Below are 17,065 nucleotides of genomic sequence, written 5' to 3' on the forward strand. Positions count from 1 at the left end.
GAAAAGTTTGGGTTTTTTTCGTTCTATGCTGCTTCAGGTTCTTACATCTCTGATTAGGTGATTTGCACCATTGCAGGGTTGATAGCACAGGTAAACAGATTAGGAGGGATGTGGGCAGTTGCAAAACCCAGCATACTCAATTAAGTTGTACAAGGACATTTTTATTTTTCTTTTGCGGGGGTGGAGGGGTCAAATTAATTCCAAGAACATTGAAAGTACTAACTGCATATTCACCCCTCTGCTTCTCTGAGTTCAGCTTTACTGCTGAAATCAGCAGCTTGTGCACGTTGTACAAACTTGGGCAAGACTAGTAGAAGATTTCTGAATTTAGAAATTTGTTTATTAAAGTTTTATGTCATATACCACTGTAACTTTCTAAGTTTACATGAATATTTACCACATTTCTGTATGCTGGTTGTTAAAACAAGAATATCAGCCTTCCTGGAGAGGTGTCCTGGGGACATCATGGTTAGTTTACTTGTTTTAATGAATACAAAGTATGCAAGAAATGTGTATGCTTAGCTGGGAAATTGTGTAATAAACATGAAAATATTTTAGTGTTATGTCAGCACAATTTCTAGTCATGCTATCATCAAGGCTATACTACCTCTCTCAGTTCTTGGAATAATAAGGGCAAAAAGAGATTATTTAATATTGCAGTAAGCACATAGGGTAAATTTCATTATTAAAGGATTTCTTTCTATCTTTAATATCCAGCCCACAATTATCAGGAATCCCAGTTTCATTAATATTAATGACGTTGCCTTTTCTATAACAGAACTAGAAGACAACTTTTAAAAGATAGACACCAAGAAAAAAATCTGAAAGACAATTTTGTAGAATAGCTAAGTGTAAAAGATATAAACTTCCTGCCTTCTCTGGCTTTTTTTTTTTTTTTTTTAAATATGAACTCCACTGGAAGTATCTCATTCTCAAATGAGTGTCAGGTTTTTCACCAGAAATGACAGAATTTATTTTACCGTTTTATTGTAGAATGCTGTAAAGGATGTGGTTAGACCTGTAATTGATTTGTCTAACTGTGTGTGGTGCTGAAAAGTTACTGTGCTCCTATTTGCACTTTTTCAAATCCATGGATTTGTTGTTCTTAAAGCAATATACCAAGTGGATAATAAACATTTTCCTTTAGAAGGGTACTAACAGTTTTGAACCGTTTGGTTCCTCACCAGAGTAAAACACACTGAGAATTTATTTACTTATTTCATTTCAGTTTTAGTTCATTTTCTATTGTATACTTCTTAAAAACATATCTATACTATTTATGTTGTTGTACACTTATTTGAATAGATTTACTAGTTTCCACTGACATTTTACTTTCCTGTATAGTAAACCTCTGCACTGTCTTTACAGGACTTCAGAAAGTACCCATTAGCTCTGTGGAATAGAGAAGTGTCTTAAAAGTCACTGCTTCCTAACATCATGAAACAAGAAGGTCTTTGAATGCTGTGAATCAGAATGCAGTATTGTTTGACTAAGATCAGAGAACAGCCCTTGTGCATCATTCCAGATGCAATATTACCCTTTAGAAGAAAGTCAAAGAAAAAAACATTTAGATGTATTTTGTTATGCAGTGTTCAGCTGCCACTGGGAAAAACTGCTCAATGGACATGGTTTAAATCAAATCAGGATCAAAGCAATTTATTGATTTATTAACAATATTTAATTAATTGGCAATCAGTGAACAAGACATTTCAGGATCAGTAACACAATAGACAAACCACAATATTAGATACTTACAGAATGTTATTCATAGGTTGGGTAGGATATCCAGGCACTGAGTAGTCCAACCCTCTGTTCTAGACAAGTCTGATTAGATCAGGATGTACAGGGCTGTGACCACTGGAACCTTGTACAGCTCCAAGAATGGAAAACTTGTAACGCCTCTGAGCAAACTGTTCTAATATTGACCACCCTCATGGTAAAAACAGTTGTTGCTAATGTCTGATCAGAATTTGCCATTTTTTACTTTTGGCTTTTGCCTCTTGTCCCGCCACTGTGTGCTTCTGGAAAAAGTCTGACTCCATCTTGTCTGTATCATCTTATCAGACAGCTTTATCTTCTCTTCTTAAGACTGAATAGACTCAGCTCTCTCAGCCTCTCCTCATACACCCTGTGCATTCAGTTCCCCAACCATCTTGGAGGCCTCTGCTGGACTCACTCCAGGGTGACAAAGTCTTTCCTGTACTGGGGAGCTGTCATGGTTTAACTGGGCAGGCAGCCAAACACCACACAGCCATTCGTTCACTCCCCACCCCCACAGTGGGATGGGGGACAGAATCAGAAAAAAAAGTAAAATTTGTGGATTGAGATAAAGACAGTTTAATAGAACAGAAAAGGAAGGGAAATTATTGTTATTGTTGTTATTATTATTGTTATTATTATTATATTATATTATTATTATTTTTATATAACATACAAAATAAGTGATGCATAATGCAATTGCTCACCACCCACAGACCGATGCCCAGCTAGTCCCTGAGCAGCAATCGCTGCTCCCCTGGTTTATACACTGAACGTGATATCATATGATATGGAATACCCCACTGGCCAGTTTCAGTCAGCTGTCCTGGCTATGCTCCCTCCCAGCTTCTTGTGCATCTGGCAGAGCATGGGAAGCCGAAAAGTCCTTGACCATGTAAGCACTACTTAGCAACAACTAAACCATCAGTGTGTTATCAACATTCTTCTCGTACTAAATCCAAAACACAGCACTATACCATCTACTAGGAAGAAAATTAACTCTATCCCAGCCAAAACCAGGACAAGAGTCCAGAACTACAGCACTCCAGATGTGGTCTCACAAGTACCACATAGAGGGATGGACCGCTTCCCCAGACCTGCTGGCTGTGCTCTTGATAATACAGCCCAGAATGCCATTGGCCTTCTGTCCTGCAAGGGCACATTCCTGGCTCATGGTCCACCTGCTGGCCATCAGGAGCCCAGGCTTTTCTTTATGGATCTAGGCAGTTATCCTCCAGCTTGGATAGTTTCATGGACTTGTTCCATCTCAGATTAAAGACCTTAAACTTGTTCTTACTGAACTTCATGGCATCCCTTTCAGCTTATTTCTCCAGCCTGCCCTGGTCCCTCTGAGTTGCAGCCCTGCGCTCCAACATTTAAGCCCCACTCCCCAATTTGGTATCAGTCACAGGCTGCTGAAAGTGCACTCTGTCCTGTCATCCAGGTCATTAATGAAGACATTAAAAAGCATAGCTCTCAGTACTGATATTGGGAGGAGCCTCTGTTCACTGATCATCAGTTGGACTTTGCATCATCAATTGTCCACTTATCCCACCCATATCTCATCAACCTGGTGATAGGGAGACTATAGACAACTGTTAAGGGCTTTGTTAAAGTCAAGGTATTCAATGCTCACTGCTCTCCTTTTGTTCACAGTGCCCGTCACCTCAGTAAAGAAAACAAAGAGCTTCATCAGGCATGATTTAGCCTTGAAGCTAAAGTTATCCAGTTACCTTCTTGTCATTCACGTGTTTAGAAATGGCTTCTAAGAGGATTTGCTCCATGAACTTGCCAGGGACTGCAGTAAGGTTGACTGGCCTCTAGTTTCCCTCTTGCCTTTCTTGAAGATAGGTGTAACATCTGCTTTTTCTAGTCATCAAGAAATTCACCAAATTGCCAAGACCTTTTGAGGATTAAAATGATAATGGCTTCACAATGACAATGGCAATTGTTGCAGTGATATTGGCCAACTCCTGCAGCACCCTCAGGTGCCCCTTGGACTCTTTCTTCCTTTATTGTGGGTACTGCTTCCCTTCTTCATACTCTGCTAGGACATGGGAAGCCTAAGGATTGGTTTTACCAGTGAAGACTGAAGAAAAAAGGCCTTGCACATATCAGTTCTTCCCAAGACCCTTGTCACTATGTCCCCTGCCCCATGGAGTAGTGCACCCTTAGTCTCCTTAGCTTTTCTTTTGCTACTGTTGTACGTATAGAAACCTTTTTGTTACACTTCACCTTCATTGATAGTTTCAACTCCACCTGAGGTCTGGATTTCCTAACTGGATTTCTATACAGACAGGTGATGTCTTTGTATTCCCCTCCAAGTTGCATGTCCCTGCTTCCACCTTTTTGTACTTTTTTTTTGTGTTTGCAGTCATTCAGGAGCTCCATGTTTATGTTTGCAGGGCTTCTGCCACACTTGCTTAATTATTTTGATATGGATATGGACTTTTCTTATGCTCCAAAGAGCTTTTTGTTGAAAAATACCCAGCCCTTTTGCTCTCCACAACAATTTCCAATGGGATCCTCAAAAGAGATCCTGAACAGACCAACATTGGCTTTTCTGGAGACCAGGGTTGTAATTCTGCTTTTTTTCTTGCTCGCTTCTCTGTGGATCATAAGCTCCACAGCCACATGTCTGCTGTAACAAAATCTGTCCTTGACCTTCACCTTTTCAACCATTTCTTCCTTGTCTACGAGTAACAGGTCCAACAGAGCATCTCTCCTAGTTGAATCATTGATGACCTGCATGAAGAAATTGTCTTCAGTACTTTCCAGAATCTTCTGAATTGCTTGATAAATTAAAATCACTGTATTAAGTAACTAATTTTTGTCTTACTTGACTTCAGTTGTGACTTAAAATTTGTCCAAATCATGTGCACCTTGCATTGTAAGCTGTCATTTTGTGACTAAGGTCAGTCAGTCAATCTGTTTACATCTTGATTCCATTCATTGCTTTGGAACTGCTGCTTGGGTTATCCTTTACCCAAATTTTTAGTGATCCTTTTGCATATGCTTTAAAAACAGTAAGACTGCACAGAAGTATTTATTTACAGTTGCACCACCATGCCTAATCAGAAGAGCTTCTCGCTAAAGTCTTCCACTCACAAAGTTTACAACACCTGGAGATTATCAAAGTTCAGTTTACTTTTGGAATATATAAATTTTTCAATAAAATATTTTTTTTCAACTCCAGGTTTTATGCTTCTTTCAGGCTGCCCTAGCAGTGGAAACATTTCTGAATGTAATACCTCATTTGGTGGCTTTCAAGGATGCATGCGACTCATTTCCATTGGTAACAAAGCAGTGGATATGATCTCAGTTCAGCAAAATGTTTTTGGCAATTTCAGTGACCTTCAGATAGATTTATGTGGCATTATAGACAGGTAAGAGAATAATATTTACTCATTTATTTATTTATTTGAATGTTTTGTTTCCAATACTGACTTGATGACAAAGAAAAGAATGCTTACAAAATGGCATGCTGCTTCTTTTATGAGAATTCAAAAGTCTAGAATAAATGCAGTATACATAGCACAGCAATTAGATTTCCATGCACTGCAAATAAAATTAAAGTAACTGGGGTTAAAATTATTTGATGTTTCTGACAAATTTTAAATATCTCACTTTCTTTTCAAGTAAAGCTATAGACATAAACCCCCTCCTGTGACATGTAGTCCCATTCACCCTTTGAAATGCTATGTTCTTTGCAAGTTACTGCAGCTTCCTATATTCCACCCATCCAGAAGCACAGTACATAGTATTCATCACAGTGAGTGAGCGATCTTTTTTAGGTTATGGTCAGAATTAATCTCTTAACTCGCAATAGATGGTATTAGCATCTATCTAAAAGAAAGCGACTAGCTGAAGTGGCTCCCCCTGCAGGGAGAAAAGGCTATATACCTTCCCTGAAGTGGACCGAAATGCTTGGTGGAAAGACATTGCTGGAGTTCAGTGTGGAGAAAGCAGAGGATAAGCCAAAAGGGATATTGCAGAGCAGCAGAGACTGCTGAGAAGAGAGGCAGCCGACACACAAACAATGTGGTAATGGAAGGAGAAGTTTTCTCTGTAGACTCAGGAATGCAGTCACAGGCATTTGTGCAAAGTCTGCTTTAATCCAGAAATGGTTGCCTTGGACCAAGCTGAAAGGCTGTACTGAAATGACACAACTGGCAGGGGAAAGATGTGCTTGTAAACACTTCTCCCCCACTCCCTAAGTTCTAGTCCTCAAAAGTTGCCTTTGATCTAAAAGATTCTGCCCTTTGACTTATAAGACTTCTAAAAATTGCTGTCTTTGGGGAAAGCAGTGTAGGCAGAGATCTGCTTCAAGACCATAGCCGATTTCAGGTTCAGTCACATAGACATGTTTCTGTGACCTGCTTTCCATTCATAGAGGTAACACAGTGTACGTCTATCCAGCTTATTATTTTGAAGAAAGTCACAATGCCTTGTAGATCAAAGACAAAAATAATACTAGTTCTTTACCTAATTGTTCATAAAAGTTTATGGAGAGAAACCTCCAAAAGGAGGCTAAAAAATCTGCCTACAATGTGATCCTTTCAGTTAGGTTTTAATGTGTATTCTCACTAATCTTTCTACATCTATCATATTTTAAGAACATATACAGTTGCATATATATCATTCTTTGTACTAATTTATCCCTTACTGAGTTAGTCCTGGCTTTGCAGTAGGCAGTAAGTGTGATAGACATATGACAAAACAGACTTTGGCCTTAGTCGAAACTCTACCATATAACTTATTAGGGATTTATATTTAGGATGCAGCATACATTTATGTTTCTTTTTAGCTTTCTCGCACCCTACTCATTTCAACTCATTTTCTCACTTTTCAAACTTCTTTCACCTGCTCCTTCCTCTCCTCTCTGATAGACCTCATGACACTTCCTTCCAGCTTCTAAAGCACTGTATCACAGCTGTTTTTTCAACTCATTGAACTTTCTCACTTCCATTACACTGCTTGGTTTTTTTGCTTGTAGTAAAGAGACAGAATCAGGAACAGAATCAGGTCAAAAGAATGTAATGCGGCGATCTGCGTATTCTTTAATCAAACATATTAAAGGAGATCTAAGCAAGATTATGAGTGGAAAACATTACCTAATTGGCTAATAGTATAATTGATATCAATTTCTGTCTCTGATTTACCATGGATTTTTCAAGATATAGTGTAACTGGAGACCTCTCAAAATGCTCATCTCAGATCTGTGGTTTAGGAACCATCTCTTCCTCCATAAAAACAGAGATATTTTATCTAAATTTTTAAAGGAAGATGGTACATTTTTACATGTAGTGATTCCAGTTCCTTTCAGCTTTTGAACAGCCATAGTATGTAAGTGTGTACACGTGGGTTTTTAAAAAGAAGTTTGTGTGTATAAATATGTATAAAGTCACTCTGTGAATCTCAGTATATAGAAATCCAGCATTATTTACGTTATTCCAAATGTCATAACGTTTGTCTCTTATTCAGTGTAAGTTCAGTTTATTCAGAACTGTACCCTACCCTTTTGATTGCTTTTTTGTTTCTTTCAAGCACTGAATCAAAGGGGTTAGATTTATATATAGCCCTTCCTCATATTCTTATCTTGTTGAATTTCTATAGTATATGAAGATAGTTACCATCCTTATTTTATGTCAATACCACTGTTTTTTTTTTTAATTATGGACATGTGTAAGCCACTTAAACTCCCCAGCCACAGTCTTCAAAGTGTTTTTATTACTTTCTGACACTTTTTTTTGAGTTTATGTTACTGTTATAGTTTATCAACATTATATGTGGTTTCCCATGATCAATGATACCAAAGAAAAAAAAAGCCTTTATGGAAGCTTTTAGTTTGTTTGGTTTTGCTTTTTCTAAAATTTGCTAATGTTAATTCCTGTCTTCTTATATCTTGACAATTGCACCTTTCTTGCACTAGCTCTGCCAGGTTTAGTTTTCATCTCTCAGCATGCTTACCACATGTTTTCCTAACTTATCAAAATAGAAATTCAATCCACCCATTTTCATCAATTTCATTACACTCATTATCTTTTATTTTAAACTAGGCTGTTTTTAAAAATCCTTTCTAGTCTTGTGCTAGCTTGCTCCAGGGACTGTTTCTTTCCAGTTTCCTCACACAGTCTCATTCCATTTGATATCTGCAGCTTATGATATGGAAAAAACTTCATGTTTCTCTTTATCAGACTAATTCTACATGTCACCATAAATCCCAGTTGATAAGATACATTCTTCTTTGCCAATATTAAAATTGCTTACATGTATTAAACAATTTCTAATAGGTAGCTTGTATCATCTTGTGCACCATATCATTTGAGAGAAAATATTTCCTTCCTACAATGATTGCTACATGTCCTTGGTTGCCCTAAGCTAGAGTAATCAGCATTTTTGTCACTGTGCTCCCAATGGTAGATATCCCCACTACAGCTGAGGCAAACAAACCACTTCTTTGTCTTGGAGTCTTTATGGGAGTCTTTGCATCTCCAATTCCAAATAGTGAAGCATGACCCAAATTCTGGAGTTACTAATGGCTTTTCTAGAAGAAACAATGGTCCACTAAATGTAATAGTTTTAGACATTTAAAGTGCATGAGCACAAATAAGAATTACTGTTTGCATAGGGATCTGAATTTATATGCAATAGTAAATAAACGGAAAATAGTTCTATTGAGTCCATTCTTTATCTCATATATATATACATATTTAACATATATAGAGTATTCTTTACTTTATCAGATTTACAATCCTCATTGACAGATGGTTAGTTAATAATTCATTTATTTGCTGGGATATAAGTTATTAACCTGTTCTTCTTTTTAAACAAAAGAATTCCCTACCATTTTCCTATTTTCTGTTTTCTCAGTTCCATAAAATTTCCAATTCCTCCTCCTATGCTTAAATTATTATGACTCTTTCCAGTCATTCCTCTTCCCATGCTCCTTCATTTAACCTTTTCATTGTATAATACCTTTATATTGTTCCATTGCTCATATACCTCTAGGGCATGCAAATAATTCTTTTCATATATTTCTCCTTAATATCCTTTCTCTCAGCTCCTTTATCAATATATATTGGTTTAATAACTACTATTTGTACATAAACCATTGACAAAATAACTTTAAAGGACACAGTGTCATTCTAAATGCCTTACAAAGTTAGCACATTTAGTCCCTGAGGAGAGAGTACCAGATGAATCTGTCATAATTACATCAAGCCCTACACAGAAACATATGATTGCCTACCAGAAGTTATTGCCTTTGGTGTCTTGGCACCAATGTGTTGTAGAAAAAACAGAATAAATGGTTTTATATGTAAAAAAAGAAAGACACTGGCACGGATAGTTTTCAAATATATTTCTCCCTCTTTTTTTTTTTTTTTTTTTTTTTTAATTGAAGACTGAAGAAAGAAAAATAATGAAAATTGCAGCAATTAGTTATTCTTTTCAAAATATCTTTTAACCATAGTTTGGAACCATGATAAGCGGATAGTTCACGAAAAATATATTTAGCAGATAATTGGCATATGAAGTTCTTATTTTGTCCTTCTTTATCAAAAGTATATTAATGTTCTGGATCAGTGTTCTCCTTTGAATATTAGCTTATGATTATTATTAGCCTGCTGCCTTGGTTTTAAATCATACATAATTTTCAGATGTTATGCACTTAAAAGCATATGATCAAGAAATATGTGGTAAATGCTTAATCAGCTGGCTTTTTTCTGGTTTAAGCAGACATGGCGATGAATGCAAAAATTACCTTTTACAGATGAAGTATTAGAAATATTTTTTCTAATATTGGAAATATTTGTGTTAAAAGATTAGTTTCCTCAGAGAAAATACTGTTCTAAATCTTACTTTGGGTAGGATTGCAGCATATAATATAATTATAGCTTCACTTTGATGTAGTTAGTGGCTACTTTCTATTATAAGTTCTGAAAAAGAGGGAAGATGTAAAATTTAATGTTAAAAGATTTAAATTATACTCTAAATTGCTTGCACTTCTATTAGAGTTGGTTCAAGCATCATCAGTTTCATCTAAGCTTTCCATCTTGTGGACACTACTAGGAAGATTAATTAATGTGGACAGGGAGTCAATACAGTAAAAACCATGTAAATCACTTCCAATTTTGGGATAATGATGTCTTTATCAAAAAGGAATAAGACAAGAAAAACTATGACTGAAATACATGCAAGCAGAGCAGCTGTCAGAGGATGCACTGAAAGTCCTGAATGGCAGTTATGTTAGAGGACATGTATATTTATAATAACTTATGACTAGTCATACCCGTAGAAAGCAAAATTAAGCATTTATCCTAAGAAAAATTACTGTGCACATTGATACAATTCCTTCAAACAAAGTATATAATATCAAAGTAATTGTAAGCCCGGTGCCTAAAGTTCATTTTTATGTTCCAAACCAGAACTCATCGAGGCATATGTCATCTACAGACTTGTCTTGGAAATACATTCTGTGAGTGAGATAATAGATACAAGATCAGCTCTTTCACTGGCAAAGATGTCAGTTTTTTTCCTTGAAAATAGGTGACCTATATCACTTTACTTACTTTGCCTGCACTTTACATGGTACTACTTTTTTTTTTTTCTTTTCTTCCCTTTTCTGAAAACCTCTCCTTTATAAGCATGAAAGGAAGATAAAATTATTTGAGAGCCAGGAGGAGTGAATGTACAAAGGCCCTGAACTATTCATAGGGCAATGTGTGAACTGCTGGACTTTCTACAATCCTAATTTAATACCCTCCTAAGATTTCTTGAATTAATTAAAAGGTATTTTAAGATCCTGTGAATATTAGTGGGCCTATTTTCTTTTTTCTGTGGTTAATGTCAACAACAAAGCCTTTTTATACTTTCTGAGCTGTATCACATACACATGCATATACACATACACTCACTGCAATTAGAATGTTAACTAATTTCTGAAAATTTCTGGTTAAAATGTGCCACTCTATTTCAATATCTTTTCAGCTGTGTTTATAAAAGAGATAAATTTTCTTTTTTTCATCTTATGCAATATTTTATACTTAGGTATAGCGCTGCAGTCTTAACCATTAAGCAGTTACAGGCAAATTTTCTTTGCAGTCAACCATTGTAAATCCAGAAGAAAGCCACCAAAATTCTTCAGGTTTCTGCTCATATCACCAGAATGAAAACTGGCTTTACTAGTAGTTACCTCTTGTGATGGAACTGACATGCTTAATATTTCACTCTTTCTAGAATAGGAAGTAACGATGATTTTAGAATAAGAAATAGCTTTCAGGTACAATCACATTTGTTATGTGATTTTTTGAAAAATTTTCTATTATTTTTAGAAGAATAGAAAGAAATCTGTTGTGATGCAGCTTTATTGTGACACATCTTGTTGAAGAAATCCTATCAGTTGCAAAATTTGCCAGTGAATTATCAGCATGTAAATCTTTCATTGGTTTATCAATGTGTATTGAATTGCAGATAACTGAATGGTAATAAGTAACAATTATGCATCTTACACTTTATTTCTGTTCTCACAGGCTTATTGCATAATTAATATATTTATTATAGGCAATAGGAATAGTGGGAAAGGTGAAGGGAAATTCTCTTAATTTTCTAGTAATTATATAGACATCTCCCCCAATGAACTTGAAGACTTCCTTCATGCTATTCTACTTCTTTTCCATGATTTTACATCCCTTGATAAGTACAAGTGATGTATAAATGAACGGAAAAGAGAGTGAAAATGCTCTTTGTTTTTCATTTTAGGTGTTTGCCTAATTACTGTGAACATGGTGGTGAATGCTCACAGTCCTGGAACAGCTTCTACTGCAACTGTGCCAATACCAGTTACAAGGGAGCTACTTGCCACTCTCGTAAGTCTAAGATGTTTTCTGACTATGCTTTTATTTCCTATTGATTTTTTTCACCACAAAAATATATATTTCTATTGATCATTCTTATTAGAAGATTTTTCAGTGATGTAAATATTCATAAGTTGGTTCAAGGAAAAGTCTTGAGAATTCAAAATGTGTAGCAGTAAAAACTCATTGAAAGTTCTAATGTTTATCTGTTTCTGTTCACATTTTTCATAATTTACACAAGATGGTCAGTAATATCCTCTTCCATCTACATAATTCCACTTTCTGAATCAGCAAATCATTTAGAAATGTTTAATTCATCTCTATTCATCACAACAATTAATATTAATTTTTTCTGAGACAATAAGACTACATCCATGTGCAAAGGTAATCACATGCTAAGCCCTAAACATGTGTTTATGTAGTTTGCTGAATCAGGGAGTAGATTAGGAGAAATTTTAAAAAAGCTAATTGAAAGTAACCTAATTAATTCCACAGAAGATGCTTGTACTGCTTTAAACATGTTCTAGGAAGCAGAATAAATCATTACTCTGACCTTCATTATATGCTCTTAATAACTAGAAATCCTATGAAACTTTACAGATAATTTTAAAAATTCCAAAGACTGCCTTGTAGATTGTCCTTATAGAATCTATACAATCTTTGTTGGCAGATTTTATGAAAAGAACGTAAGTCTACACACATGGGATTTTTTGAGAAATCACTGATTTTAGAAGACTGCCTATTAAATCTCGCTTGTACAGAGTCAACAACAGTGATGACTTTTCCTGTAATGCCTTAATTGTGAAGAACACAGTGGCATAAATAATAATTTTAAGAAAATTTGTGTAACAGAGAAAGGGTGCCAATAGTACAGATGCTTTTGAATACTACAGTGTATAATATAAAACTATGACAAGTCCAAAGTGATGATAAAGGTGATTTGATTCATTATAATTTGAAAAATCATATGGTGAATCAATTGATGATGTCTGTGAGGACAGAAGGAGACCATGGTTTCCTGATGATTAGGACTCCATGAAAAATGTAATAATATGATAAGTGTTACTGAATTGTTATTAATTGTCAAAAATACATATAAAAGCCTTCTGGGATGTTTGTTTATGATTAATAAAATTCTGTATCTATGACTCTTGGTACTTTATTTTATTGATTTTAATAATGATTTCAAATCAAGATCCTAGGATAATTTTTGGCCATGTTATCACACTTCTGTGTAATTTCAAAAGAGAAAATTCCCCTTGAATTCTCAAAGAAACATTCTTTTTGTTATAAACCTAGAAATAAGTTAATGATCTCAAAATATTAATATACAAACAGCCATGTTAATAAAAAAAAAAGAATAATTGAATCTCTTTTGTCGTGTTTAAATTTAATTAAGACTATTTACTGTAAGGAAACATAAAATTCCGTTTGAAAATTACATAAATTGTGCATTCTGAATATTTCATAGAGTAAGCAATCTGAATGAATTGTTTGTCTTTTTGATAGGTGTTACCATATAATGTCAGTAAATATCAGGCAAAAAATACAGAGATCACACACTTGCAAAAACTAGCTTCTTTTTAAAAAAACAGCACGTCTTTTGGATTACTGTGCTAGTATTTTATAGGTTTTTAAAAAAAAAAAACAAACTGAATTTATATAGATCAAAATCTTCTAGATTGTTAATAATTATTATGGAGTTATGTTTTTATTTGTATAGCTCTCATAACTACTTTTTTTTTAATCTAATGGCTCCTTCTTTTTGGCAGAGTGTTTTCAGGCTTTGATAATAACTGATAGAGCACACAGTCTAAATTTGAAAAGAAAGACCAGAACAGTATGACTGCTCAATAACATTATAATGGTTAAAGGAGAAGTTAAGCTAATGTGGTCTAGCTGTAGCATTATCACCAGTGGTTCCTGTGTAAGTGCAGAGATGGCCTCACAAGTCCTTCTCAGGTTTTTTGATAAAGAAGTCATCACAGGCTTTTCTTTAGGCCTTGACTGATATAAAATATACATGACATGGTACCGAGGAGTTGTCATTTTGTCTTTCCTTATTTAGTTCTTTTACTGCAGTATCTGACAAGTCATTTGCCCTTCTATTTAAAAAGGGAAGAAAATAAGAAATGTTAAAGCCAAAACCAGCCAGAAGACAATTGGAACACCAAGAAACACTGCCTACTTTCTGTTATATGTAATAATAACAACAACAAAAATCTGTTTTGGTTGAGGTAGTTAGTGTTTGTTTCCTCAAAATCTGATTACCAGGGTCTAAGTACTATGCTTGGCATTCACATTACTTGGCAGTTTTTACAACCATGTACTCACCCACAATTCACGGTTTCTTCCCTGAAGTTTCCAGCTTGAAATGCAGAAGAAAATTCTTGAAAATGGCCCTTGTGATCTCCCCAATAGATAAAACCGAGCGCACTTCACAAATTCAAATGAAAGTATAGTTTTGATTTTGTGATTTTTTCTGTATTCTTTAGCACACAACTTCTTTTCCCCATTGACAGTCTCCATGCACTTTTTTTTTTAATTCCCTGAATAAAATGTAAAATTATGCCATTACATTTATGATGAAATGTGTTCTTTTACAGCCATCTATGAACAATCATGTGAAGCCTATAAGCACAGAGGGAACACTTCAGGTTTTTACAATATTGATTCGGATGGAAGTGGCCCCTTGGGACCGTTTCTTGTATACTGTAATATGACAGGTGAGGTGATAAACTTCCTTAACTCACAGCTGGGCCTGTATGCATGCTTATTATATTGAAACATGAGTTACCAAGTAAGAAGCCTCTGTAGCTCCTAAATTTAATGTGTATACACACAACAAAATAAAGGTGACCCCTTAGCTCAGAATACTGGGCAAAGAATTAGGCAGAGAAATTAGAATAATAAAAGGATTCAGGCTGTGAAGCTAACACTATGTTCCTGTGCTGCTTTGCATAAATGGGATATGTGTTCCATATGGAGACAATGTCATACTAGTTCATTTTTGGGGAGCAGCTTTGTTTTCATTGAAGTTACAGCCTCTTGAGGACATTTAAGGAAATGAGAAATAAGTTATGTTGTATGAGAAAATTACTTGTATTTCCCGGTAGCCTTCTGAAAAATTGTAATTCAGAACTGGCCTTTGTTATGAGGAATATAGACATTAACCTTCATTTTTCAAACTGCAAGTAGATCTTTTGGAGAATGCAAATGCAAGCAGTGGGATTCTCGCAGCCTCACTTTCAGGCAACCTGCCTCCTCTTCTGCACCCTGTTCTTTGAACCTGATCATTTATATCACTAGAAGTTTTAGATATCAGTTTGTTGTCAGTCTGCTTTTTAACAAATCAGATGATGTTGTCTGAGTATGCCTATTGGTATATGTCCTTTCAATGAAGCTTACATTTAAATGCCTTTTTGAAATTTATTATTGTTTTATTTGTGGCTGTTTCTTTTTATTTTTACTTAGCCTCTATTTATTTTACTTGCTTTCCAGCCAAAGTGATAGAAACACTTTTTTGGTTTATGTGACAAAAATATATTTTTACGCAGTTATAACTGTTTAAAAAAACTATATGAATAAGCTGTAGTTGAATTTGGCTGAGGTGTGTCCTAAGCGTTGAGAACTTGACTTAGAAACCTTATCATAAGCTTTTGATGTTGATCTGTAAACAATTTGTGGTCACGTCCATTTCTTGAGAAACTGACAGGACCCTGTCTGCCACTGGCATTTGTTGATTTTCACAGTGATCTAAAGAATACTTATTATACTTGTTGAAATAATAGAATTCTTATCATTTCAATCAGTCTATGCAAATTAACTAGTCTCACCATGTCAGATCCTGACTTTGACTTCTACAGTGAACTGTGCTAGCTCACAGTGGACACACTTCAGATTGACACAGGCCCTTAAAAAGAAATATCCCAGTGTCCTATGAGCCTAAAAGAGACCAAAGAATCATGGCAGAAAAGATGACAGTTTTTTTTAAGTGGGTATAACCCTCCAAGGTACAGTGTAGTGTCTGATTTATCCTTGTGTGTCCATGAACAGCTGTTACTGTTTTCCTCAGTCACTCCTTATTCACCACATTAAGCAAACCTCATTGATGAGTTCTTCATCTCGAGATGCAGCCTGACAGGATGAATCTTCTATATTTGTTTTGTTCCCCGTTTTCTCATGGCTGGTATTCCCTTTTCCCACCAGAGGCAGGGAAGGCAGATGCCCACATTTCTTACAGCACAGCCTTGTCTTTGACATTCATGGGGCTCTATTTTCAGGCAGCTGGGAGGGAGGTGCCTTTCCCTGGTTTTATTCTTGGAGGTCAGTTTCAGAATGAAAAGTCCACACTGCCGTTAAGATAACCAAACTTTGCAGTGCTTTTCTTTTTCTTTGTAAATTTGGGAGTGTGACAATGAGTCTGATAGCTGACCTGTTTGTCTTAATTTTTATGTTCAGCATGGCCTTTAGATATATTTGTGTCTGCGTGAATGTGCATGTACAAAAAGAAATCTAAGTTTGCTATATTTCCAGCCATCTGCTTTTTCACACCATGAGCACGTACTTAATAAAATTTTATAATTTAACCAAAAACTGGTAAGCAATGATAAAAAAGTTGCATAAATAGACTCCTTTTAATATAATATTTTTTGAATAGACGTCTCACCTTGATATTTCCTTTAGGTTTTCCGATGAATGCTTGTCCTTTAAGTGACCATGAGTTCTTTCCTCTATAAATATCTTATAATGTCAGCCATGTGTGGCCTGTAGGAAGCTAATGAAATAAAATACAACTGTTAAATAGTCAGAAATACAACAATTCGAACGTCAGAAATATTATCATCAATAGTACAAATTAGAAAAAATAATATTTCTCATATCTACTCAAACTACATTGGCCATTAAGATACAAGAATACAGTGAACATGAATGTAAACTTGACTTAACTGACGCAGACTGGCTTTAACTGGGAGCCTGCTCAGCTCTACCTTGAAGTGAATTTTAGTCATGGGGGTCAGACTGTTACAGGCTTTGCAAGTGGAAGTTGAAACAGAATAAGCTCAAGTGCTTCCCTATTCATAGGTGAGGGGGCTTGGCAAAAGTACAGAACAGAAGAATCATTGAGCCTTTATCAGCCACCAAAATTTAGGGCAATTTATATTTCGAAGAACATAGAGGGAGTAATGTCTGTAGTCCCAAGCAGAGTGTCTGATGTTACTTTTCCTTATATGCAAACTATAGGAAAGAGTGACCAATGCATTCCTGTGCTATGTTGCCAGCCAGTTTCATCCTTCTTATGTCTCAGTGTACAGGAAAATTATTTTTCTAATCTCGAAGTAAATACATAGTACTTAGCCTATGGCCTTTAGTAGCTTTTAAAGTGATGCCTTCAGGTAAGTGTTGTAACATCAGTTTTTGTTCTTTATCTGTGTGGTTTTGCATTGTAG

General features: G+C 35.4%; 1 protein-coding gene across 1 annotated transcript in view; it reads left to right on the forward strand.

The window, feature by feature from the left end:
* The window catches only part of CNTNAP4 (contactin associated protein family member 4), a 263,240-nt gene that overhangs the window by 192,115 nt on the left and 54,060 nt on the right, over nt 1–17,065 (forward strand). The window contains exons 10-12 of the mRNA XM_075138182.1: nt 4,973–5,144; nt 11,521–11,627; nt 14,222–14,341. Coding sequence (XP_074994283.1) covers nt 4,973–5,144; nt 11,521–11,627; nt 14,222–14,341 — 399 coding nt within the window. The remainder of the gene's footprint in view (nt 1–4,972; nt 5,145–11,520; nt 11,628–14,221; nt 14,342–17,065) is intronic.

Source organism: Calonectris borealis, chromosome Z, assembly GCF_964195595.1.
Source record: "Calonectris borealis chromosome Z, bCalBor7.hap1.2, whole genome shotgun sequence".
Lineage (NCBI taxonomy): Eukaryota > Metazoa > Chordata > Aves > Procellariiformes > Procellariidae > Calonectris > Calonectris borealis.